This window comes from Pocillopora damicornis, chromosome 8 (assembly GCF_964200805.1).
Source record: "Pocillopora damicornis chromosome 8, jaPocDami1.2, whole genome shotgun sequence".
Classification (NCBI taxonomy): domain Eukaryota; kingdom Metazoa; phylum Cnidaria; class Anthozoa; order Scleractinia; family Pocilloporidae; genus Pocillopora; species Pocillopora damicornis.
The window spans coordinates 22,036,748-22,062,729 of NC_142677.1; the positions used below are offsets into that span (position 1 = coordinate 22,036,748).

Sequence of the window (25,982 nt, forward strand, 5' to 3'; positions counted from 1 at the left end):
AAATCTCAAATCCATATTTGGGTATTGCCGTGGATACACATGTGTTCGGTATGTCCTAATTTGGAAGTTGTCGGAGGTGACGATCAAAGCATGTGTTTTGATGGTTTGTGGCCTTGCAACCGGAACGGAAGATCTAAGGATACTTTTTCTTAATTATCTTCCTCGCTTCTATTATGCAGCGTACACCGACTTGCAAGAATTGCTGCAAAAGTTACGGCTTTAAAGGTAACTATTACACATTCTATATACGTCCTTTTGTGATAATTTACAAACAGTTTCACTCGTAGACAATGAGCCCTGCGAAGAATTTCCAAGCGTGCATCAGCTGTGATCGACCTCAGAAACATCCTGATATCCAGTCAGTTAATGGGTCACAAGCTGAAATTACATGGATACCCATTTGAAAGCCGAAAATGTTATTATTTCGACAAATATAAATTCTGTTGTGTCTGCTGTAGTACAAGATACACGTAAGCTTGATATTTTCTTCAGCTCATCCTTTGCAGCTTGTCAGACTTTCACTTAGACAATGCAAAAGCGTAAAACCATTTTCATTAGTGTTATTTGTCAGTTGACTTTTTTAAAAATGCGGACTTGTTTAACTGTGGTTTGATCGCCTCTATAGAATAAAGTGTGTTGCTTCGCGTGCAAGTTGGAATTGAAGGGGAGAGGGGTGAATTTGGAATCCAAGGGGGAGGGGTGGAACTGAGATCACTGTTTGGTGCTGTCACTTTGAGGGTACCAGCTGACTTACAGAACAGGCAATCATTGATGTCAGTACATTCTTGTAAAAGTTTTAAGAGGATAAACAGAGACATTTGAATGATAATCTGTGGCAAAAATGAAAGCTCTCTCTATTTGTTTTGTAAACAATACATTTTTTTAGACAAATGATCAGTACATGATTAAAAATTTTTCTTGAATGATTAACATAAAGATAATGTTACAAATTCATTCTTCAGATGTGACCAAGCCAATTGGAAATCGCATCCCCTTGCTTTTGGAATGTGGCCACACCTTTTGCGAGGGGTGTGTGACTAAATGGGCCAGGCTACAAAAGACGGAGGTGTCATGTTCAGATTGTCATCACCCCACCCCACTGGCAATTGAAGGAGAGAAGGGGGTAATGGCCATTCCCCCCAACATCTTCCTGTTAGGAGTGATGACCAACTCCAAAAGAGCTTCTTACCGCACGTAAGTGTATACATTAGCAGCGCTTTCTGGTCATACAAAGTCCATGCATGTTGTCTATAACTTTTTATTTACTACCAACTCTTGGTTACACACTGATCAGCAGAATTCCGTACTTTTTCCTTTTGCAAATTTATTTAGAGTACAATTTGAGCTGTAATTTTGGGTAAACAATTTTTTTTGTTCAAACTTGAATTATGTTTCAAAACCTGTGAACACACATATGAGATGTCCAGACTTGACAAGTTTAGAGAGGTTTCAGTTGAAATGTTTCAATGCATAGTTAGATGTGATTGTGAAACTGTCATTCAATTTCTGGTCTTAATTTGTTTTTTTTGTTTGTTTGTTTGTTTTTTTTTTATTGTAGTGATGTTCAAAAGCCAGGTCACTCAAAGCTTGGGACAAAAGCTGGTTTGCAAAGAGCAATTAATCAGTTTACCCGCGAAAAGAAAGCTGAACTGATGAAAATTGACACTGGTGAGTAGTGCACCTATGTTTCCCAACTTCAAGGGTCTTGAACCGAGTTTCCAAAGCCTTGATACTCAACTTAAATGTCTTAAAACTCAACTTGAGTCTCAATCTTCAAAGTTATCCAGTATTGAGGGTCAAGAATCCAGGATCGAGGGACTGTCAACTTACTTTTGAGTGGTACTGTAAAATAAATAAGACGAAAGTACCAGGAGGGTCTTGCAAAGGAAAGATATATTGTACAGTATGTACAAGTGTATTGAACAAGGGAATTACACTAGTCTGTAAACCTGTCATGACTGTGCAGGAGTTAAAATATTTTATTGAATGAAGGCTATCGTATACTTTTTACAATCCTGTTTTGCACCATAGAATGTATGTATATACTTTAGTATATATGATGGAGAATGTCAATATTTCTTGTGGAATTAAATTGGCACAGATTTGGAAGAATGTATAGCAAAATTTTATGGGGGGGGTGGGAGGGTGGGGGGCTTGAATTGAAGGAGAAGTAGTGTAATTTTAGCCCCCCCTCCCAGTCAGTTTTCTGGATTTGTCCCTTGTTTGTATCATTGTCTTTTTTTCTTTCTTTCTTTCCTAGGTGTACAATGTGAAGAGTGCACCAGAGCAACAGCCTCTAGCAGTTGCAGCAAGTGTGAAACAGTTTACTGTCGTGCTTGTTTTGAGAGAGTATGTCTGTTGTTCTTGTCTTCATCTGAGCACACATCCTCCACTCCCTAGCTTAGCTTAAGAAAGTCATTAAATGGGAAAGCATTAAGTGGGATTTCACTTGGAAGATCACTGAGAAAGCAAAGGATTTGTCAAAAGCTACTGCTAAACAGCTTTCTCCTCAATGGTATCATAGCAGGGTCTGATCCACAGGGTTGAATCACTTCATAGAGCAAGCATGATTTGACAAATACATGATTGGTTCAGATCTTTTAAAATGTCAGGCACACCTAGGCATAATCTGAAGTTGTAAACTTCTTACTTTTGCTTGAACAGCTCAATAACCCTTCAAATCTTGAGAGTGATCAGCATCTGATTTCTCCTTACAATAATACTGCTGAATCATTCATTAAGATCATGAGAATAACAGGAAATGATCACCGACTAGAGAAGCTTTGATTGTTATACAAATTCTCCTTGTCAGTACCAAAGGCAATGTATAGAGATAAGTTTAGAGAATATGGATACTGATGTTAGGGAAAGCATAAACACATAGTTCAACAGGTCATTGACCTATTGGGAAAACTCAGTACACCTTGAGCCATAACTTGAACCCCTGATAACTGAAATGTACTCCTTTCTATTTTCCTTGAAGGATTGAGTGATTAGGAATCATGTATGTTTTTTTTTTCCTAGGTGCATTCATATTCAGTTGCTTTGAGGAAACATGTTCCCTTACCTGTTGCAAAAAAAAAGTAAGGAGTTGCTTGTTATTTTTTTATAAAACAGTGATTGTTAATGCTAGGGGCCTTGATTTGTTCATATTGACAGTTTTGTTTGTGATACTTCTCAGCACTGAAACAGCTGTTGGGTGCCCTGATCACAATAACAGACCTCTGGAGTTTTACGACAAGGATGATTGTCAGCCTGTCTGTTCACACTGTGTTGTTACTGGAGAGAGACAAACACATGCTATTGCACCCATAGATGAAATTGTGAGTAAATCTTTTTTTCAATCTGTGAGTTTGGTTAAACTCATGTAATTTTTACATAATTTTGAGTTTCAAAAAAGACCTTTGGTTGGTATAGTTAACTTAGTTTTGAATGCGTGAAATGAGACATTTTTTGTTTGATTAAAGGCTAAAGAAGTTGAAGATCAATTCAAGACATCAGTTGATGAAGTAGCTCCAGTTATCAAATGTCTAGACAAGTCAGTTCAGGTTTGTTATGCCTGAAAAGTAACAAATAAAATAACCAGCAAAGACACTGATTTTTAGGATATAGTTTTCCAGTCTTGGAATGTTATGAAATCTTTTGATTACCCTGTCATTTTTCAGTCCTGGAAATTCATAAATTTCACAAATTTGTTTTACAGGCCTGGAAAAAGTTTTTATTTCATCACATCATTTCTGGGCCTAAAATGTTGTATAATTTTGTGATATCATTTTTAAGACTTGGAATTCCTTGGAATATGGAAAGTCATGGAAAATGATCCACAATTTTTTTTTTTGAGAAAAGAATGAGAAATATTTTGCTGATTTGTTGTTTGAGGTTATTTGAAAGCAAATTATAGATCTATGGTCAAGAAAAAGTTCAAAAATTTTATGGAAAAGGTCGAAGTAAAACAGTGTGAACTCTGACAATCTATCGTATTTTATGGAGTTTAATTAATGAATTAGATGTAATCCTGTTTTATGTTGTTATTCCTTTGCTTACAGGTAATTTGTAAAGCACTTCCAGGAGTTAAGGCTGAAAAGAATCAAATTGTGAATAATATCAGGGAGCACTTTCAGATGTTATATTCTGCTTTACAGACCAGGTACACTAGTATTATCACTACAGGTTACAGAGTGTTGTCTGTTGCGAAGTCAAATGCACCCATTTTGTAAATGGCTGAGTCGTTGCTTAGAGTTGCCAGGAAACTTTGGCATAACTGTCTAACCCTTTAACCCACAAGAGTGATAAGCATCTAACTTCTCCCAACAGTATCACCTCTGAATCAAACATTGAGGTCGTGAGAATAAAGGATATGATCATAAAGCTCTTGGTTGTTGGGCAAATTCTCCTTTAAGTACCATAGGAAGTGATAAACAACATTATGGAGAACTTGCATAATGATGTTAGGGCGTAAAGAACTTGCTTATAAAGGGGAAGATTGACACAGCTTGTAGAGTAGAACAAACTTGCAAAAATAGGGTCAAATTTTAAGAGTTGAGTTAGCACCCTGCTTTTTATGTCTCCTAACACCAAGCATGTGTTCTTTTGCAGAGAGCAATCTCTGATCAAAGAAGTTGAACTAAATCACAATGGGGAAAAGATTTTAGAGAAAATGGTATAATAGTTGTTTAGTGTTGTAGTCACTAGTATTTTTGTCATATTTAAAGCTTCCTTGGCTTAAGTGGGCTCTCTCTTGCTGCTTAGGTTTTCACTCACCCAACCATCCCCTCTCTCTAGTGAAAAGTAAGAAGTGTGCTTTTTTAAGCATAATTAAATTTTTAAAGTGCTGTGCAAATTTTTTTTGGGCATTGTATAAACTAACGAGTCAAGTAAAACCATGTTTCAAGTCAACAACAAAATCCAGTTTGCAATATTTATCTCATAGGAGAGCAACTCTTATTGAATTTATCAAACTTTATGACTTTTTTTTAACTATTATTCTAAAACAGCGAGAAGAGGTTGCTGACAATTTGCGGAAAGCAAAAGATTATGTTCATGGTAAGAGATAGTCTGTTGTGTTTATCTTCAGTTGGTTTTGTGTTTGTAAAACTCAATGAAAAGCAATCTTATCAAGAATTGATTGAGGTTTTTAACCTCAAGAATGTTAGCTTGTGATATCCAGCTGCACTATAGACTAAAGTGAGATAATATTTTTGACTAACGTGTGCTACATTGTAGTAAACAGGTGAGTTCTCCGCTATTTTTAAATATTGCTATTTATATTTTCATGTTTTCAGAAGTGGAAAGTGTGATTGGACAACCACAGACGTTAATTGACAATGCTAAAAAGGTCAGTTTTATGCACTCTGGCACATGATTCAATTCTGATAAAATATATATATTATTAATTGTAGTTATTATTTATTTAATGCATGTACATCACTTTTGTCTACTTGTTACCTGTTAAAGTTACCACAGGGCATGAAATTAATTTTTTTTCTGATAGCCACTTGGCTCCTAAATTCTTCAAAGTGGTAGCCAATTTAAAAAAAGTTTTTCGCCATTTTCAAAGACAAACAAACCCTTTTTTTTATGTTGTCAGTGTTCTAGATAGACCCTCTGAAATTAAGTGAGGGAAAAGATCTTTAACAAGCCACAAAGAGATATACAGCATTCAAGCCCACTTAAATCCAAGATGGCATCTAGTTATCAATCATGAGGCATGTGCTGCGTTTTGGAAACAAACCTAATGAGGAAGTTTGCTGCCAATTTATCTTTGCAAATCTTTGTAATTCACTATATCTCTTGGTAAGGTTATGATGAAACATTCTAGTTGCCAATTTTGTGACTAATTTTCAGGATTTGGTCACCAAAGTGAAAAATTTAGTCACATTGGCACCTGTATTAGGCACAATTTCACACCCTGTACTAATGTACCTGTTTGTGTTGAAGCATTACAGGATGTGAATTATCAGTTTATCTCTCGACCAAAAAATATATTTTGTCATATTTAGTTAAGAAGAGAGTTGGAATGTGTTAAAGAGATGCAGTGCTGTGCAGTAAAAGTGATATCCCATGAAGATCAAATAAGGTAAGCTGCATTATAGTGTTAAGTTAACTATACAACAGTTGTGTCTACAGTTATTACATTTGTTGAATGATACAGTGCTGGAATGGAGTTTATTTGTGTTTAGGTTTGAAACTAGAGGAGGGATGAGGGAGACAATTAATGAATATGGCTCTGTTTCTACAGATGGTTGTGCAAGGTGAGAATATTAATCATTTGCTTTTGGTTATTTCAATAAACAAGATCATTTTTGTATTCCCTTTAATCCTTTAACTCCCATAAGTGACCAAGACAGAATTTCTCCTTACAATATCCATATAATATCAACCAGATAAGTGATGAGAATTAAGAAAAATATCAATCTGAGGACAATTAGTTGATCTAATACTAAATTCTCTGAACTAACATTATAAGAATTGTAGGGTCGACATTAAGGAGAGTTACAAATTTGATCTGGGAGTTAAAGGGTTAAATGGTGCGTACACCGACCAACAGGAAACTTTTAGAAGTAGAAATTAAAAAAACTCTCAAAAATGATGTGATTTACCTGAAAAACACTAAGGTAACACGTCATCAAATTGTTTCGGACAATCTCTCCATATACGATTTATTTCATATTTTTACCTGCTCTGTCAAACATTGATTATCAGATTTGAGATGAAAAAATTGAGTGAAATGAATGAAGAATACTTGGGAGTAGAGAGTGATGACTCAGAACAGGAGCTTGCGGATGCTCAAGAAGAACAAGAAGACACTGCAGATAATCAGCTGTCTGATCAAAGAATGCAGCATCAGAGAACACCAGGATCAATCACAGTGTCCAGGATACTTAAATCAAATCTTGCATGTAAGGGCAGCTTCTAGTGTAGGTATTATAACCTTTTACGTCCTAACAGTAGTATGAATATTTCCATACTGCTCTCTATGCATTTCCCAAGGTGCTGAATAAGAAAATTTGTTTAACAATTAAGAGCTTTGTTAATTGGTGATCATTTCCTTTGTTCTCATGACCTTAATGTGTGATTCAGGGGTGATATTGTAAGGAGAAATTAGATTGTTCTTTCCTGAGAGTTTCTCTGCTCTTTGTAACTAGTGACTTTAGACTGGTGTGTACAATTTAGGAATGGAGTGATGCGGTAAAGTTACAATTGTCAATTTTAATACAACCACATAGCTATCTGAAAAATGGTGTTGTTGTTTAGATCGTCATGAACTTGTTCTTGTGACGCATATCAGAGATCCTTGTCAGTTTATGATTCAAAGAGTTGCTGACCTTGAACAACTCCAGATCATGATGAATGTCATCAACATCTATTGCGACAGCACAGAGAATGTTCATGATCTTCTATATGATGTCAAGTTTGGTATGTTGGTATTTTTTGCTCCTTCAATAACAAAAGTCAGTGCAGAAAGCTGCTGCTGCTGCCTTGAAAATTTTTGGAAAAGTAGATACTTCAAAATTGTTCCTTTCCCTACTGATGTTTTTGTTTTTGCTGTTGTCAGGTGACATGTGTTGTGCTCAGTTTACAACTGATAATCAGTGGTACAGAGCTCGCATCAAGACAGCATATTCTCCTGCACATCCCAACACTGTTCCAACTCTGGAGAATAATCTTTGTGTTGAGGTGCAGTACATAGATTATGGAAACAGTGAGTGGCTGCCTTTAAGCAAGTAAGTATGGAAGGCAAATGCAGCAGGAGCTTTTTGTTTTTTGGATGGTATCTCAAGTGCTCTTATCACTGGTAAACAAACTTATGAAAAGTAGAAGAGTAAAAATTGAAATCAAAATGTGATAATAAGTACTGGTGCCCTTAGAAGTTGGTTGCTATGCATTGATCTATTCCAGGTTGAGAAAGATGAAAGCAGAATTTCTAAATGTTCCTGAACTTGGAGAATGTTGTTGCTTGGCAGACATTGTACCTCCATTCCAGGTTTGTTTTCATTTTTACTCGGCAGGGTATTTGAAAGTTCAATCATTCAATAAATTTTCCTTCTTAAACACTTTTGTTTCATTACAAGGAACTATATAGCAGCCAGAAAGTAGGCTTTTTTTTTTATTAGATCTTTATTAAGTGGGTTTCAACACTGAATAGGAGAAAGTGTGTCTTAGTGTATTAATTTAAATTGTGTTTCATATTATCTTAAGGAGGAAAAGTGGCCTGCCAAAGCAATAAAGGCGTTTGGAAGTCTGACTGGAGATAAACCTTTGTTGATGACAGTAAGTTCAAAGAAGCTAAATGAATCATTTTGTACAACTAAGCTTTAGTAACTTGAAATGTAATCCTTTCAAGGGAATGGTTTGTTCTCTTAAGGATGTACATGTGTGTGTGATCAAGTGACCACTGTGGTAAATGGTTGATGCAAATTTCATTAATGTTGAGGAGAAAATCTCTAGGGACTAAATGAACAACAGACGTACAGGCATTCACAGACCAATTCTTTGTCAACTACCAAACTCATTGGGCCGGTTATTTAGACAAAGTTTAGCCGTTGTCTTGCAAAACCGCGTTCTAACTCTTTGTCTTCCAAGAGAGATTAAATTCTAAATTCTCCTCACAATATCACCCTTGAATCACACATAAAGGTCATGAGAATGAAGGAAATGATCACCAACTAAAGAAGCTCTTGATTGTTAAACAAATTCTCCTTGTCAGCACCTTAGGAAATGTATAGAGAACAGTATGCAGGATATGCATACTGATTTCAAGGTGTAACTGTCTGTATGCTTTATTAGGTGATTGGAAGAAAGGGAAATAAACTGGTGGTTGACTTGCGTCGTCCTGAAGATGATGAACCAACTCAAGATGATGACAGACCTGTGTCTGTCCGTGATGCCCTTGTTTTCTTGGAAGTGGCTCGTTTCTCTTCTCCTGCCTCAAAACCCGAAGGTTGGTAAATAACCTGGTTTAAAGCGCCCTTTGATTAAGTGTCATAAAAACAAAACTAAAGTAATCACAACTACCAATTAGAAGAAACGGAAATACTTTAAGAGCCAAAGAGAGCTCGAACTAAAACCAACCAAACTGCTTAAAGCGCGGGAAGACGCGGACGGCCAAGTCGTGATTGATTTTAATTTTGCATCTGATTGGATGATAGATTGGTGCGAGTTTCCTGGGGCAATCACAGAGTGAAGTAAAGCAAAAACAAAGTAACGCGGAATTACTTTCGACACACAATCTAAATTTACTCTAATGAAAATAAATCAACGAGTAAATGAATGAGTGACTTAATAAGTACAGAAGAAGAAATTAAGTTAGACTTATGTTGAGGTAGTTTTGAAGTATGGCCTTCCTGTAGTTTTAGATGTTCCGTTGAATCATTTCAGGACTTTTCTTCCCTAAGAAGACTTACAAAGAAGCTGTTCATGTCGGTGAAGGAGCATTTGTTGATGTGCTTGTAACACATGTTGCTGCCCCTGATGAAATTTATGTGCAAAAGGTTTGAAACATTGTCTCGATGAAGTGGCTTTTAATTGAGTGACAAAGTAGTCGCTTGGGGAAAAAAAAGGGTGAGGTGTGGGGAGGGGGTAGGGACGGAACATAAAGAACAGTGCAACAGTGCGTTACGTTTACGGCGAATATCTATCTTACCCCAATGACAGACCGCTGAAACACTGAATGATAAAAAAAAAGATTACAACTAGCTATGTGGCCGTCGGTTTTGGTGACTTGCATTGCAAACATGCTGGGTAGAATTTTTCTCCACTGGTCATGGTGACCTAAACAGTGCCAGCTTGGAGCGTCGGTTTAAGCTTTTGAACAACTTTTCGATTTGGTGAAAACTTTCACGAGGATGACTTTGGAAGATCAATATAAAACGATTACTTGTTGACTATCAGGGTTATTTCTGAGCTGTACTCGATGCGTTTAACTACATCAAAATAAGAGGGAGTTTACTCTCAGGGTTTCGTCATAAATTTTTGTCATTATGGTATTTCTTTTGGTCCTCCATGTTGGCAGCTGCGCAGTGAAGAGACAACGGAGCTACAGCATATTATGGAGGAGATGAGCAAGATGTTTGGAGGGAGGAGGCGTGGAACCGAATGGAGTGTTCCGTGGCCTTACAAGGGTAGGTTTGTTTACGATTCACTTTACACTCAAGCAAGTGGTGTGTAATTTCGAGAAGAGATATAAAAAGTCTCCCTTCCCTTTCCATAAAGTTCACTGTAGATTGGAAAATTTACTGGCTAAATTACCCTAAGCAAAACATTCTCCAGTTACTTTGCACTTCTTTCATGCTACCATTTCTTAATTAAAACTTTACCTTACTCTCAGTTCCCCCTAGGTATAGAAAGCAAAGACGTTATGCTACCGTAAAAAGTGGAATTGTTTCCACTTGTTTATAGCGCTTTTCGACTGAGTGTCGTAAACTAAATCCATATAAATTACAACGGCAAATCAGAGGAAAGGAAGAAGAGTCAATGAGAACTCGAGTAAAAACAAGTCAACCGCCTAAAGCGCGGGAAAACGCGAGCGACCAAATTGTGACTGGTTTTAGTTTTGCATCTGATTGGTTTGAGAAAATGGTGCGAGTTTTCTGGACTAATCACAAAGCGAAGGAAAGCAAAAGTAATACAATCCCGGATTATTTTCGAGACTTCATTAAATTTACTATATTGAAGTTCAAGATTATAATCTTGCACTACTGCAGGTTGTAGGGAGATAGAAGAACGTTCTTAAGTAAATGTATTTGGAGTGAAACGAGTTTGTCATGGTCTACTTTCGTCCTTACGCAGGTCTTGTTTGTGCGGCGAGATTCACAGAAGACAAGATTTGGTACAGAGCTCTCGTTACGGGTAAGGGTACTATAAAGTGTCAAGCTTATACGTAATAAGTTTGTTACTGTAGTGTACATGTGATAGTGTGTATTGCGACACGTGAGAGTGTGAATTGTGTATCTGAAGTGTACTTGCGATAAACAGCTGTTGAATGTTGTTAACTCGTGTGCCTGGATGTGGCACATGTAACTTGAATTAGAACCAGTTTCTCCTTTCAAACATCAAGGCCGCCCTGAGCTGCGATCTAAGTGCGAGGTCTGTTTCAATTTTTGCGTATCTTCTTCTTAACTCTTATTTTTACAGCCGTAAACAGCGATGAAACCGTAGACGTGACGTATGTAGACTTTGGAAACTCTGAAAAATTGACATTTTCCGAGATCAGGAAACTTCCCGACATGTTTCTGAGACTTCCAAAGCAGGTATGGGTTTGAAAAGGACGTTAAATGTATGGGTTATAAAAGGACGTTAAATGTATTTGTCATCAGTGTGGGTTAAGCTTGAGTCTGCATACGGGACTGACTTGCAAAAACTGCTGGAGATGATCTCGATTTCTGCAGCGTGGACTCCATCGCCGGCCACATAGCGGTCAAACGTCGGTCATACGCGAGGGGATCCATTCTGGCCCGCCGCGCGCCACTTTCTCGCGTAAAATTTCAAAGGAACAACCGCTTTCTCGCAAATTAAGCGAAAGAAAATTGAAGCGATCTAGACCAGAGTTCTAAACCAGACCTTTCACTTGCAATTACATCACCTCGTCCTGTCCCCTTCCCCCCCCCCCCCCCCAACATATGTGTAGGCAAAGAAAAATGATGTGAATCCAGTTGGCGGCTCAGACCCTCTGAAACTGGGCGACATGAAACCTTTTCCATACACATTTATCACATGCTTTATGCACACACCTCGAAATAAGTGTTGTTATGTAGCAATTTTTCATCAAGTAGAAAGACAAGTAGAATGACAAGAACGTTGATTTTTCGTCCCGAAAGGCATTACCTGTTTGTCTCGTGGATATCAAACCAAATGAAGAAGAATGGCAGGGACAGGTGTGTGGGGAAAGATCCTTGGCATTGTAGAACTTTCTTTACTTTACCATATCAATAATACGTTCATTAATAAAGCTAGGTAACGTGATTTTCTGCGTCATGTAAAAGTACCTAAAACATGTATGAAGTCCCAAAATATTAGTTTGCAAACGCTTGAACAATTTTACCAACCCAAAAGCCTGCATGCAGGCTAAAGAAGCGGTGGTAAGAGGTCTTACCGACGGTGGTAGACGGTGGTAAACGGTTTTTATCGAAGCCCTGCTATTTACGTCTAGTCTTCTAAACACGCGAACCATTGGGACAACATTTGAATAGAACGAGCCAACTCAGTTTGTAAACCGCTGCCCGTGACTTTAGTTTTCCATAGTTAGGATTCTTTTCACATCAATATGCATTTTGTTAACCCTGGAATTCCTAAGATTTGTTTCGTAAAGTGTTCTGCAAAGGCCAAACAAGTTTTATTGACATTGCGTGTGTTTTTCGAACAGGATCAACAGAATGTTTCGAGCCTGTTGCTGAATAGGTCGTTGGTGTTTGAAGTGAAAGGTAAACGTTCAAAAAGGTTTCACGCCACAGATCACGATCACGATCACGACTACTTTTCGTGCGCCTCACTCTCAGAGTTTCGCGAGGCGCGCTAACATAATTTTGTTTTTTTCGCTGTTTCTTTTTTTACTTTCGTGGCGTAAAAGGAGGGATTACTCGCAGTCTGTTATGTAGGCAGTGTACTTTATCGAATCATCATGCTATCGTGCTGCCTTTCTTCATCTTGTGTTGAGCTACCATTATTTGCTTCTCGTATTTATGCGGGTTGTTTTATAATTTCAGGAGTTGTTGATAACAAGATGTCGGTTTTGCTGTATGACACCACGGGCGCTCAGGACGTTTGTATTAATCAGTTTCTTGTGCAGCATGATTATTGTCAGACGGCTGGACTCGGGTAAGATCAGAACATAGCACGCTTTTTTTGACAAGATCAATTTTCAGTGAAGTGTCGAATGTGTTCAGGGATCGCTTTAGTTTTGCTTTACTTCGCTCTGTGATTAGTAAAGAAGAATCAAGCCATTTCCTCAACCAATCAGATTCACAAGCAAAACCAGTCGCGACTTGGTCGCTCATATTTTCACGTGCTTTAGGCAGTTTGCTTGTTTCTACTTTGTGTTCTCATTGGCACAGCGCTGTGATCACAGATCATGTCTCTGCTAAATCTAATTTGTTTTTTTTTGTTTTGTTTTTATTTTTTATTGTTTGTTTCACTAAATGTTTATCTGATTATTCTTGATGTCTTTTATACGGAATTGTTTTAGAAAGCACGCTATTGTCAGTGTTATATAGACCAAGATTTTACACATTTCGCTGTTGTGTGTATAGTTCAATTTTGTGTTTCAGTCATTTAAAGCAAAAGGAAGCAGAAAAGACAGAATATTTAGAAACAGGAAAAATGCGCAGGAGAAACAGCTTGTGTCGCATTCTTGCATGCTCATTCAAGCGTTCTTGCAGCATTGTAAAGACCCGGGATGAACTAGCCACCGGAAATGAGAACGCAAGAGATAACACGGAAAATGAGATCCAGCCTGAACAGAATGTAGAAGAAACAGAAACTGGGCAGGAAACTGCAAACGAACCTGACATTCAAACGGAGAAGGAGAGCCAGGCTAGTTCATTCAGGGAAGAGGAGAGGGCTGTGTCTGAAGATAGAACGGAGCCTCAAGCCAGTGAAACATCTAGCGCCTCCTGTGATTACAAGGAGTTGAAGTACAAGGCAGCAACAATACCGGAAGGAAAGAAATTCCAAGCCGGAGTCACGTTTGTGGATTCACAAGGATATGTGTATGCTCAAGAAGTAAAGGAAGGTGAGAAAATTTGTTGCGGCAATATTTTGAAAAAGCTTCAACAGAAGAATTGACTTTTATCCCCATTAAGTATTAATACCACGTAATCACGCAATAAAGACAACAATCATACGTATGTGGGCCGTCGATGGGCAGCTACATATATTTTCCATTTGGGACAAATACAACTGCCAAGGGAGGGAAAAGATGGGGAATACAATAATTCACGGAGCGAGCGAACCGAACGATACGACACACGAGGTTATAATGAAATGCGATTCCTAGCTATGTACAATACATGCTCACCATTAACTTGTGTTAACTAGTAATACCATTTAATCACGCAATAAAGACAACAATCGTACGTATGTGGGCCGTCGATGGGCAGCTACATATATTTTCCATTTGGAACAATTACAACTGCCCAAGAAATACCCAAATGGTAAGGTTTGCGGTAAATGGTAAAGTTTGCGGTAAGAGAAGAAGAAGGGAAAAACTAGCTTTCCACTAGGAATCTTGAGTGTTCTGGTAGTAGGGATTAGCTTATTGATAAGTGATCGACGCAGTCTTTGCTATTCGCTGAGGGAACTGGGGAAGGACATTGAGCGGGGAACGAACATAAGTCTTGTAACAGGCTGATTTCCAGCGACCTAACATTTGAATTTCGTAGTCAACAAGAAGTAAAGGAAAGTGAGAAAGTTTGTTGTGACAATATTTTGGAAAAGCTTCAGCAAACGAATTGACTTTTTTCCCCATAAAACTCGAGTCTAAGTCTTAGGTAGAGGATTGCATTTTGCTGCCGGAGTTTACTATCATTTTTGTAGCGTAGAGCTGTTGTTAATTGAGAGTCAAAAGTTATCCCAGAGTGCACTGGTTTTAGTTTACTTCTTTCTGTGATTGGTCTAGAAAACACGCGTCACTCTCTCTACCAATGAGATGCAAAGCTAAAACCAATCATGACTTGGTTGCCTGCGTTTTCCTGTGCTTTATGCAATTTGTTTGTTTTTATTATGAGTTCCCATTGGCTTTTAAAGGCATTTTCGTTTCTTCTGACCGGCCGTTGTGATTAATTTCGTTTTTGTTTTACGACATTCAATCGAAAAGTGCTTTTAAATAAACTTGCCTATGACGTAAGTTACGAGCACCATGCTTTCAAATGTACTGTGGCGGTTTCAGGTGACCGTACTTTGATAAACATCATGGGAACCTTGTTAGAGAGATACGGCAAAAGCGAGGATCAATCAGGAGCACCTTCCGATGTAACGTCATTGTTCCCAGGCCTCCCGTGCGTTGCTCAGTTCGCAGAGGATGGTATGTGGTACCGTGCATCAGTGATAAAAATATTAGAGAAGGACAAAGTAGAGGTAGGTAATAAAAGACCGCCTTGTCTTGCACTATGTAAGAAAAGTGCTTCCATATGTACTCAAGAATGATAATGAACTTGGTTGTATTTCCTCAGGTGAGCTATGTTGACTTTGGAAATTCGGAAGTTGTGTCCCTGTCTGCGATAAGGCAAGAGATGCCATTCATGGAGGTTCCTAACCAATGTCTTCAGCTGGTTTTGCGCGGAATTGAACCTGTGAGTAGTTCTCTGGTTGTCATATTGAATTTGATCAGAAGCATGTGATCTATGCAAAGTTATATGCCCTGGCTTTGATGCATAGCTACTTGAAAGAAAATAACCCCCAAATTTTTGACGAAAGTGGCCGTTAAATTGAAATATAACTGTAGAAAACCCTTAACGAAGTGTATGTAAGCTGAAATGGAAACTGTTATAAAATTTAGAGGAATTATTGTACACCCAGCCTAGCTTGCAGGGTAGGTGTCATTTTGGCGAACGAGTGCTCAGTATTTTCATGGTGAAAATTATAGCTAATTTTAAAGCAGTAGAAGGCTGGGGAGAGAAAGAAATTTGTACCAAGGGGGTGGGCGATGGTCCAAGGGAATGGGGCGATATAAATTACATCTCGCCTACCCCCTACCCCACTGTCTTCTCGAAGTCGAAATCAAATATGGCCGGTCGAATAAACGATCGCGAGCTTATAAAGTTAACTCGTCCTCACTGCAGGCTACACCCAGCTGGTAGAAGTATAGCTTGTCTGATAAGTGATCTTCGCCCAGTACTCCAGAGATAATTATCAATTTACTTCATCACAACTGCTTTTTTTTTCTTTTCCGTCTTTTACAGAAAACTAGTGACGGGCATTGGCCACCAGAAGCCATCCTGGCATTGTCTCAGGCTGTCGTGGGGCAGGACTGTATGGCTACAATCAGGGTGAGAACTTTCTGTTGTAGTAACCCTTTAACAGCCCGAGGTGATTTATATGTAACTTCTCAGGGGTGGAGGGAGGCACAGAGAGTTATGCTTCTTGTCCGAGAAACGCGAATAACTTTGTTATTTGTTAGCGTTATTTTTGTAGTTATTTACTTTTAGTCTCGTTTCTAGGGTGACAAACTGCCTGGCTACCCTCTGGTGGTAAACCTATCTCTTCCCGATGGTTCTGATGTGGCGCAGAGCCTGCTGAGCAGGGGTCTGGTTCAGAGATCTCCCACGCCAGGCGATGAAGAACAGTCGTCCCAGTTCCACCCGAGAAAGCCAGGGCCTCGGAAAGCCAAGCCTTTCATATCAAAGCGATCAGTTACTGAAACCAGGTCAGTTCGTTTGAATCAACACTTATTGAAACTTCATTCGCAAACTTGAAATTTCCATTCTTATGCAGAATGTGATTTACTACCTCTCACAAGATCACTGGTACTTTTTCACTTCTGAAGATGCTTTGGGTGCAGCTGCGGGATGCTTGTTACATATCAACTTAGTTTGAGGCCAAGCTCGCAAGCGTGTTCTACGCTCAAGAGCTCACTTGTAGAATACTTTTCAATTGATTGTCGAAATACCAAGAAACAGTGTTATCATAAGTGCCAATCAGAGCAAAGGCTAATAAGAGATCAAAGTTAAAAATAGGCGAACTGGAAGAAGCGCGAGGAAAACGCGGGTGACAAGTCACGAGTGGTTTAGTTTCACATGTGATTGGTTGAGGAAGATGGCGTAAGGCGGCTAGACGAAAAATAAGAGAAAGATAATACAAAACCAGTACTCGATTAAAAATTTCTTTTAAGCATCCGAGTAGAAACTTGGAACTGGCTGAACATCGAATCCTCTAAACGTTTAGTCCTCGTGACAAATGTTTATCTGGCATATTTGTCTAAACCCATTAAGTGAGTTAACGTTGTCATGATAAACTACTTTGCGTTTTGTTTTCACCAAAGAGCGCATGCTCAAATGATCAGTTCCCGAGAGGCTGAATGTGTGTTGGTGCAGTCGGAACTCCCTGGGGATGGAATACGGTTTGACGTCACTATCACACATATAGAGAGACCTGACCGTCTGTTTATCCAGCGAGTTCCACCCACTGAGATAGACAAGGGCTACGCTGACGATCTTGACCCTACCCTGGACGTTGCAACCGAAGAGCTTCGTATGCTGGAGGAGATTATGGCTAAGATAAACAGTCCAGATTATTTTAAGAAGTACACGCCATTGGCGACCGCCAAAGAAGGTGAGATCATATCTCATTTTGGTCCGAAGTTTCGTCGCTTTTTGAAACTAATTGGAGCGTAAAGCAAAGTGAAAGGAGAAAAAAGTTGACCGTAGCATAGCTGCCTTTTTCGGTTTCCCAGATCCACGGTCGCCAAGGAAAATGTAGAAAGAAGTTGTTCAGAGCGTATATGCTTTCTTTGATTTTCCAATCCACCTTCCTGTCGTTTCATCCATCATCTGAGTCAAAAGAAATTAGAGTTGTCCTCAATTCCCGAACAGATTTTTTGTGATTCTTTTTTTACTCGTCAATGACACGTCTAAAGAAAGACATACTGTATTAAAATATCCTCAAACCACTTACAGTCTACAATGTCTTGTAACCTCTGAAAATTTCCTAGCTAGACAAATGTCCTTATCAAGTTATCTTAACCAGCAAAGCTTCTTGTTCGACAATGATTGGCAAAATTACACGCCTACTCTTAGAAGAGAACTCTCCACTCGCAGAATAAATAGAAATCCTGTTATCTCTCTCTTATAAGTTACTTGAAAGTGCCACCTTTCTCCCAAATAATGTTGCAAGAAATTAGGGACCATAAATTGGGAAATAAAAGAGAGTTAAAGAAAAGTTTAAAATGTCGTAGAACTTGCAACGTTTTGTCATTCATTGAAGTTTGTTGGCATAGTGGACCAATTTTGTCTTAGTTATTCGTCTACATCTCTGAGAAAATTGCTACAGAATTGTAAAAAAAACTCTACTGAAATAGGAGAGGAACCAAAGGGAATAGAGACTAACTGGGAAATCTTTAACTGCAGGAATGTTGTGCTGTGCACGCTACACTGAAGATGACATGTGGTACAGAGCTCAGATTCAATCAGTTGAACATCAGAGACCTCTTGAGGTCAAAGCGCTATACGTGGATTATGGCACAACTGAAGTACTTAAGGCGGACAGGTTAGAGGACTTAGTTTGTTTCATAGATTTTAAATGACCAGCGGTCGGCATTGAAAGACGGGAGCCAATTCTAACACGTGTAAATTGCATTTTAAGAGTTAGTGAGCCCGCAATTTAAGGCATGGCTGTTTCTTAGTAACGTGACTTTGGTAAGTGGCGATGAAATGACATTGGGGGATGGAATTTCTCCCACCCCTCCCCTCAAAAATTTGTCAGCAGTTTTCCTGACTGTTCCCTCAGAAGTGCTAAAGTACACTCTTGAGTGGGCAAAGGCATGGTAGGCGGAAATATTCAAGGAGATACCCGTGTTCGAACCACAATCTCTAGATCCAGAATCCAAGGCGCTGGCCGTTAAGGGAACTTGTCTTCCAACCCTCCTTCTTCCCCCCCCCCCCTCCCCTCCCCCTTTCTCCAAGTGAAAACAGGTGGAAGAACCCATATCGTACATCATGTAACCACGGAGTTAATTTCCTTTCCTATTCTTGTTCTGTTCCAGGTTGCGAGGCTTTCCATCAGAGTTACTAGATTTACCAGTTCAAGCCACACGATGTTTTCTTGCCGATATCAGGCCACCAGACAAAACAGACGGACCAATGATGGATGATACCTGCTGGCCAGTGAGCTCTATGGAGACCCTCATTCAGTTGGTAGCCGGCAAGAAACTTGTTGCGAAAGTTCTAGTGAGTAGGGTAGTAGAGTCGTTTTCTGCGACCGATTAACTTTCACATGAGTGAAACGCCAAAGTGTTTTCTCCGTGAGCGAAAAGTGCCAAAAAGTGGAGAGTGATCTCTAATGTTTTGACCTCATTTTTATATGTTGTCGTTAGGAGATCATGAGCAATTAAAATTTGGGCCAGCTCTTTTTAAATGAATCAACCAGCGGCTAATACGTAGAGCACCCAACCACAAACTCGGAAATGGTTGTGGTTAAAATCCTAACGGATGACGACGAGTTTTCATTTTCTTAAGCTCTTGACTAAAGTTGAAGTTCCCTCGCTTTTTCCTCTAGTTCAATGGACCACCGGCCAGTGTGATGTTATACGAACATACAGAGAGACATGACGGATGCGTCGAAGAAGTTTCGATAGGGTTTCTCTTGGCGCAAAGAGGTTTAGCGAAGTGTGTGGATTATGAGGTACCCGTATATGCAGAATCAGACACTCATACCGACGAAAGCTATGAATCAGAGGAGAGAACTTTGGAGTTTCAAGAATCCGAGTTAAAATTCACATCGAAGGATAGATTAGAGATTAGTACTGAGACGAAAGCAGATTCTTCGTCGACTAAATTGTTGGAAAAAATTCCCACTCCTGCACGTAACCTTCCTCCCGCAAAACAACTGTTAAAACCAGCAGAGCTAACATCGAAGGTTACGGATACAGTTTCTAGAAACTGTGAGTCGGAAGTTAAGAAAACAGAACCCAGTCTAGATGGGGTCGAAAGTTCTCAACAAACAACAGAAGGAGTTCAATCACGTGATGAAAAAGAGACAGCATCACCGCCTTTGACGTCAGCCCCGGTAGCGAAAGTGACGTCAACAAATAAAAACACGAATTCGGCTGAAGTGAATAAAGATTCCTTGGAATCTGCTGTATGATGAGTAAAAAGAGAAAAAGAGGAAGAAATCATTGTGAATTGCTTTAAAATATGAAGATTATGGGAAAGGACTCTTTGACAAAGAAATGTTTAATTTAGTTTTTGTTTTGCAGTTTTGCATCGCAGGTTTTATTATAAAGCTTACCATTGGGCGGAAAATGTTTTCTACTGAGGATAAAATATTACGTTTGTTTGTTCAGTTGCTTTGTATAGTAATCCTGTCTATAGGCATATTAAAACTTACTTATATCAACTCGTTTGAGGCTGTCCTTATATCAATTTAAAAAAAAAAGTTGGCGTACCAACCAACACGAGGGTCTGCCATTATTTGATACATCAAAAGGTTTATTTGGTTTTGGTGTGCGTCTGTTGGCAATAAAAGAAGGCCAGTTGTAAATTTAACATGAGATAAACCTCGTTTTGAGAGTAAAGTGTGAGAGACGTGGGAGCCTGATAGTTAGTGTGCCGAACTCCGGGTTTAGAGGTCTGGGTTCGATACTTGGCCGGGCGTCTAGCCGGGTCCTTGTAAACCTGGGACGGATTTGTTAACGTAGGATCAGAAGAGCAATTAAGTTTGTGCGCTAATTTAGAAGCAAGCATAACATTGACTAACTTAACTATATGAGTAGACGAAAGGTTATCAGCTCGAATGACTTTGAACCACGTCAAAGCTGAGTTTGTAACACTTTAAGCAGGTAGAAGACAACCTGTGTAATAAAGCACGCGGGATGTTGGGATAGCACGAGAGATGTTTGTAAATCACGAGCCAGAGGCGAGTAATTTACAAACTTTCCGAGTCCGTCTATTGCTTGACAATTCTAAGAAATTCGAATTGGGCATGAACTCTCTTAGGAACTGCCAAAAAACATCCACCTCAAAGGATGAGGTTTGTCTGTAAGTTTAGTCATAATTAGCTCTGGTTATATAATTTCTGATGCGCGTGCAAATGATAATCACGTCTACCAGCGAGAATGCCCATAGGGCGATTCCCGATTATGTAGTAGGAAGAACGCAAAATAAGGCAAACCCTTACTTAGCAATACGCAATACAGTTGGTCTGAAAGTATTCTTCTTTGTGATATAATTTAGTGAACAGTGCTCACGGTTTAACCATGTGGTCACGGATGGGTTCATTTTTCATTAATGGCGAACAAAGGAAGCCACATTAAAAGGAAAACTCGTAACTTTCTTTTAGTCCAACTCCATTCAAACAAACTTCACTATAGAAGAAAGCCAAGAGCTTTATTTCAGATCAATTCATGAAATATTTTATAGTAATAAAGTACATTTCAAAGAGTGTTCATTTTGTGCGATCTTGACAAATCTACCAGCATCGCTATTTTTATATATTCTAAAAGTACAATATAAAAAACCTCTCCTGGGAGAGTTATTCGCTCCCAAAAAAGCATCTGCTTTAAAGGATTAATTCTTAATAAACTCTAGTTATAAATAGTAGCATTGAAAGCTTTTTAAACTTAACGAAATAAGCATTTACTTGTCTGCTCCAAACTGTTACAAATACTAAGCTATCCTGTAATTCTCTTTAAAAGTTTTTTTTTCATATTTATATTTGTGCGAGAGTAAGTCAACCAGAAAAACATTAGGGGAGTCGATACTGTGGTGCTGATGGGCATGATAATTATTACTGATAGTTGAACAATTTATAATCCTATACACAGTAACCGTCAGGATTGTAATTACAAAATGTATGCTCAGATAAGAGATAGTTTGAGTGTGGCAGATACTGGACAGATGCTAGAACATTGCGATCGAATAAACCCATAGATACTTGAAGAAAATTGTGGGAATAAAGGAAGGAAACAGTTCGAATCGCGCGTGATTGTTGATATTCCCAAAACGCTTAACGTTTAATTCAACAATGGTAGTGTTGGGAAAAATTGGCTTGCTTCCTCGTGGTGTTAAACTTATTGACTCGACAGAACTGATTACAGATAGAGAGACAAGAAAATTTTCCTCTTAATGATTTCTGCTTAGATGAATCATCGCAACCTTTAGCCATTGGTCGCTTTCCGAAACATTTTATGGGGCACATTTAACGATAGGGAAGAACCTATCATCACGTTTTCAGCATTTCAATATCCATCAAGTCCATTAATTAAAGATCTGGGAAACATGAAAATTTCCTAACCTTGTTCCTTTTTACATTTCAATTTGCTTGTACAAATATCATAATAGTCTACTGCCTTCTGCTTTCATGTCTTACTTCAAAATTGTTCAACGTTTTGATAGTTATGATACAAATTAACTATGGAATTGTAAATATCCGATATAAAGGACATATGGAATGCCCTTCATAAATATTATCAAGGACTCTTCTCTCTTTATTTCAAAATTGAAACTTAAACATAATTTTATACATAATTATTAAGTATAGGATTTGGAGATAATCATCCTGTTTTTTTGCAATTTCTACTCAATAATACTTTGTTTGTATGCGTGTGTGTATTTATGTATAAATGCAAAATGGCACTCAGATTCTTAAACCCCGCGGTTTTTTGGGTACCAGTGCTCCTTACACGTTTAGTATGGAATCAAAAAAATATATATGTACATATATATATAGCGTTGTATTAACATTTTGTGTGATGAAGTGAGTAAAGTTTGTTGAAAAATCACAAATATAAGATAATGTCTCCGTTTTCGTTCAAAAGCGACACAATCAAAGAATACGAAGTCAATGGTGGTTTATGAGCATATTTACGAAGTTTCCCAAATTTCGTTAACTGCACGCCCCTTTAACTCTTCACATTCTGTTGCACGTGTGTACAATACGTTATATAATGAAGTTATTTATATTAACCCTGAGACGTTTAATTTAGACATAACCCTCAAGGGAGCTCCTAAAAAAGGCACCAGTTAATTCCAGTAATAAAAATAGCCATGGTTATTACATAATGATACCCAGCATCTTCAATATACAGTAAGAGATGGGGAGGGGAGCCCTATAATGACGTTTCTCATGTTGAAAAGAAAGCGTCTTTTTTTAAAGTTTCCGACTTAACAAGAGTAAAAAGGAAAGGAAACATACACTCGCACAAACGTGAAGAAGTTATGTTGGAGATTATTTACCAAAATCATGCCCTAAGATCTGTTGGCTGGGGATCTGAGGTGATCTTTGGCGCACGCCTGGCAAAAACCTTGCCTGTCCGACCCCTCCCTTCCACAGATCTTTGTCCGGTCGGAGGCTCCCCCGTCTTTTCTTGCTTTCGAAATTACTGGAGAGTTAATTCTAATTATTATTTCATAGAGTAATAAAAAGCGATTTGTCTGCCCTTAGTTTGGTGCGTAAAATCGAGGTGGATGATTCAGTGGATAAGATCGAATCAAAGTGAGCGCCAGGTTTCGTAATTTGAAGTTTCCTTTCTGATATTGGCTTTCTAGGCATCTTTCGACAGACCATTGGAATTAAACTAATCTGCCTTTAATTTGCAGGTAGGATTATTGGCCGGTCATTACGGAATCGCGCCCATTGAAAAGCGTCGCCCGAGAAAAGTGGGGTACCCATGATGCTTTGCGGGCGCAATGACCTGGGAATGAGGTTGCAAACGCTCACCGCCAACTTCGGTCGCTTTAGATCTGAATTGACAAATTCCCAAACGGGAGTTGTAAAATTTCGCTTTGCGTCCGTTTAGAGACAATGGAGATACAATTGGAGCAATTAGCATTGTTTCAAAGTGACGAAATGCTCTTTTCGTCGGTAAAGAGCGAGGGCCGCGTTTGCATATCAAAAGAGCGTGAAGTGTTCATCCGTAAGCTTATGAGCGTGAGCGTGCACCTACGTGGAGCGGGAATCTACAACGTATACTTAAGCTTTTCGAAAAGTAATTAGACTACCGACGTGTTATCTGAAACTGACGGCAATAACGGGCCAAAAAGGAAGGTAAAATTCCGCACAGCCCCACACTACATTATACGTTCAGTTCTTGGATAGAGTGACAAAAACAATACTTTACCATTGGGAAAACAGATTTGTTTTACGATAGTTTGGGGCAGTACGGAAATTTTACTAAAAGGAATATTTCTGTGATGTTTTGCTTTCTTGGCGAAGTTGATGGTCGAACCTCGCAAATCTGCCGCATTTGAGTCTTAACACAAATTGAAAACCCGGCATTTGAAAGGTAATTTAATTTTACATCTGACCGATTTTTAAACAATATAACCTAATCAAGATAACGCCACTAATTACGTCTATTCTTCTTCGATGAAAAGCGCTACGTTTCGGTTGTCTGCACAAGAAACAATACTTTCGAACACTGCGTACACGGGGGATTACATGATTGACAGTCGGATTGACAGGCCTGCGTGAAGTTACGCATGCTCTCTTTCTCTTTTCTAGCTTATTTGCATTTTCCCGTGCGACGTTTTTCAATGGGCGCGATTCTGTAATGAGTGTTTTATAGTTTTCTCCTATGTTCAGATGAAAAAAAGTACCCGAATTGATTTCATTTTTTCACGGGAATATAAAGAAATCGGACAAAAATGTTTTCCAATTTACCAAAGTTCTTTTTCCCATCAAGTACGTTTTTAATAATAAAGCTTTTGTTCTACATTTTCGCGGCTTCTTCTAATCCGCTTCATCGGCAAAAATCTTTTCATCTTTTGTTCAAAAAGTTGTCGGTCACGTCCAATATTTATAATATATCATGCAGTTCTCGGCTGGGGGGTAGATCAATATTTGTGCTATTTACACAGGCCCTACCCGATAAACCTGGAATTTAGCACTTGATCTCGTTAATTGCAATTAATATTCATTTTCATTTTCTCTGCGAGCGCTAATTAATGGTGATAATATAGAAAACAAGCAAAGATCTTCGTGTTATACAACAAGTTTTATTTCTGTTTGTTTAAATGATTTTTCATTAAAGATAAAGTAATGTATAGATACTTATATATATATCGGCAATTTACAGCTTGTATACAATGAAAATCTTTTTCAATCGAACGATATCACGAAGCAGAGGATCTTAAATTATCAGCAATTTGTCTGTAGTTTCTGTATTTATGGCGTTATTTCTATTAGGTTTTGATTTCACATTATCACCCAAATTTTATATACAACCTGCAAAACAAGAAACGATCAAAGCCTAGTTTCGGATGAAGAAACACATCTCTTTCCTGGCAAGACACTAAGTCTTTCCAAAAACCGATACCGCACTTTCTCTATAACCACTTTTTATATACTGAAAGTTTAATTTGCGACTTCAGACCTTTTGCCGTTGAGAAGTCTAATCTACTGTCTTTCTGTGTATACTTAGGTAAAAGCAAACGATAAAGTTGTTTTCACTTCACTTCTCTTCTTCCACGGGAAAACTTTCCAGTCCTGAACATTGCGACAAATCTTTTTCAATACATCTTATCTCTAAATCTTTTTCGGCATCACTTTACTTTTGTTGTTGTTTCTCCTCTTTCTCTTTTCGTGACTCTTGCAAAAGTTCTTCTATGTCAATCCTTGGTTCCTCTTCCGGTTCATCCACCCATTCAAGGAAAAACTTATCCATCTTTTCTTTCAGTGTGGCTTTTGGGATGAAGCTAAGCTCTTGTTCACATGAAAGTGGTTCATCTGGGCCAGGTTCATTTGCCTCTGCAAGCGATGGCCGGTCCAACGATAAGCTTTCATCGTCTTCATCACTTTGCTCATTTTCAGATTTTCCTTCATCAGATTTTTCAGTGACGGGCGTTAGGTTCTTCTTGAACTTTCTCCCAAAAATGGACGATTTAGTCGGTGATGTAACATTTCTGCTAACTGCACTGCTTGGTTTTGGCTTGGTGCGCATCAGTTTAGCTGTTAAACGCTCTTTACAAGCCATTGAATCTCTATTCGGGGGTAAAATGTGGAAGTTTGGTAGAGAATTTCTCCTTCTTCTGCTAAAGTTTGCTAATTTCATATCCATATGACTCATCATTTTGCTCTCTTTTTCACTCTCCAATTTGCTGCCTCGCTCAGGTTGAAATTTCATATTTTTTATTTTAGGCAAATCCATGGAGTGGTCCCTTTCGTACGTCATAGCGGGGGGAAGGCTTCCTCTTCTTTGCCGCAAACGAAGATGATCGATTTTAACGTCTGCTCCTGTCATGAGCGCTCCAGACGCACCTTTTTTGATGGGCGAACTGCTGGTATTTGTCTGTGCGCAAATTTTACTCAGAAGTGTATCATTCAAATTGATCTCTGCT

At 38.7% G+C, this 25,982-nt stretch overlaps 1 protein-coding gene across 2 annotated transcripts; it reads left to right on the plus strand.

Annotated features, from left to right (window-relative positions):
* The first annotated feature begins 62 nt into the window (after window positions 1-62).
* Window positions 63-20,043, plus strand: LOC113678878 (tudor domain-containing protein 1). Of its 2 annotated transcripts, none has more exons than XM_089214824.1 (35): window positions 63-225; window positions 963-1,194; window positions 1,559-1,668; window positions 2,261-2,349; window positions 3,025-3,083; window positions 3,182-3,323; window positions 3,468-3,548; window positions 4,047-4,147; window positions 4,597-4,660; window positions 4,995-5,043; window positions 5,283-5,335; window positions 6,000-6,076; window positions 6,180-6,251; window positions 6,703-6,899; window positions 7,255-7,416; window positions 7,556-7,724; window positions 7,900-7,984; window positions 8,200-8,271; window positions 8,788-8,941; window positions 9,379-9,491; window positions 10,013-10,121; window positions 10,789-10,848; window positions 11,134-11,249; window positions 11,817-11,873; window positions 12,362-12,419; window positions 12,702-12,813; window positions 13,374-13,726; window positions 14,882-15,069; window positions 15,165-15,284; window positions 15,894-15,980; window positions 16,152-16,357; window positions 16,973-17,262; window positions 18,057-18,195; window positions 18,692-18,875; window positions 19,204-20,043. In XM_089214824.1, exons 1-35 carry the CDS (start codon window positions 174-176, stop codon window positions 19,789-19,791), a joined length of 4,800 nt encoding a protein of 1,599 aa, XP_089070950.1. In that variant the 5' UTR covers window positions 63-173; the 3' UTR covers window positions 19,792-20,043. The 2 variants fall into 2 exon arrangements, with proteins under 2 accessions (XP_089070950.1, XP_089070951.1); XM_089214825.1 differs by having other exon boundaries at window positions 13,263-13,726; window positions 19,204-20,041.
* Window positions 20,044-25,982: the final 5,939 nt, after the last annotated feature.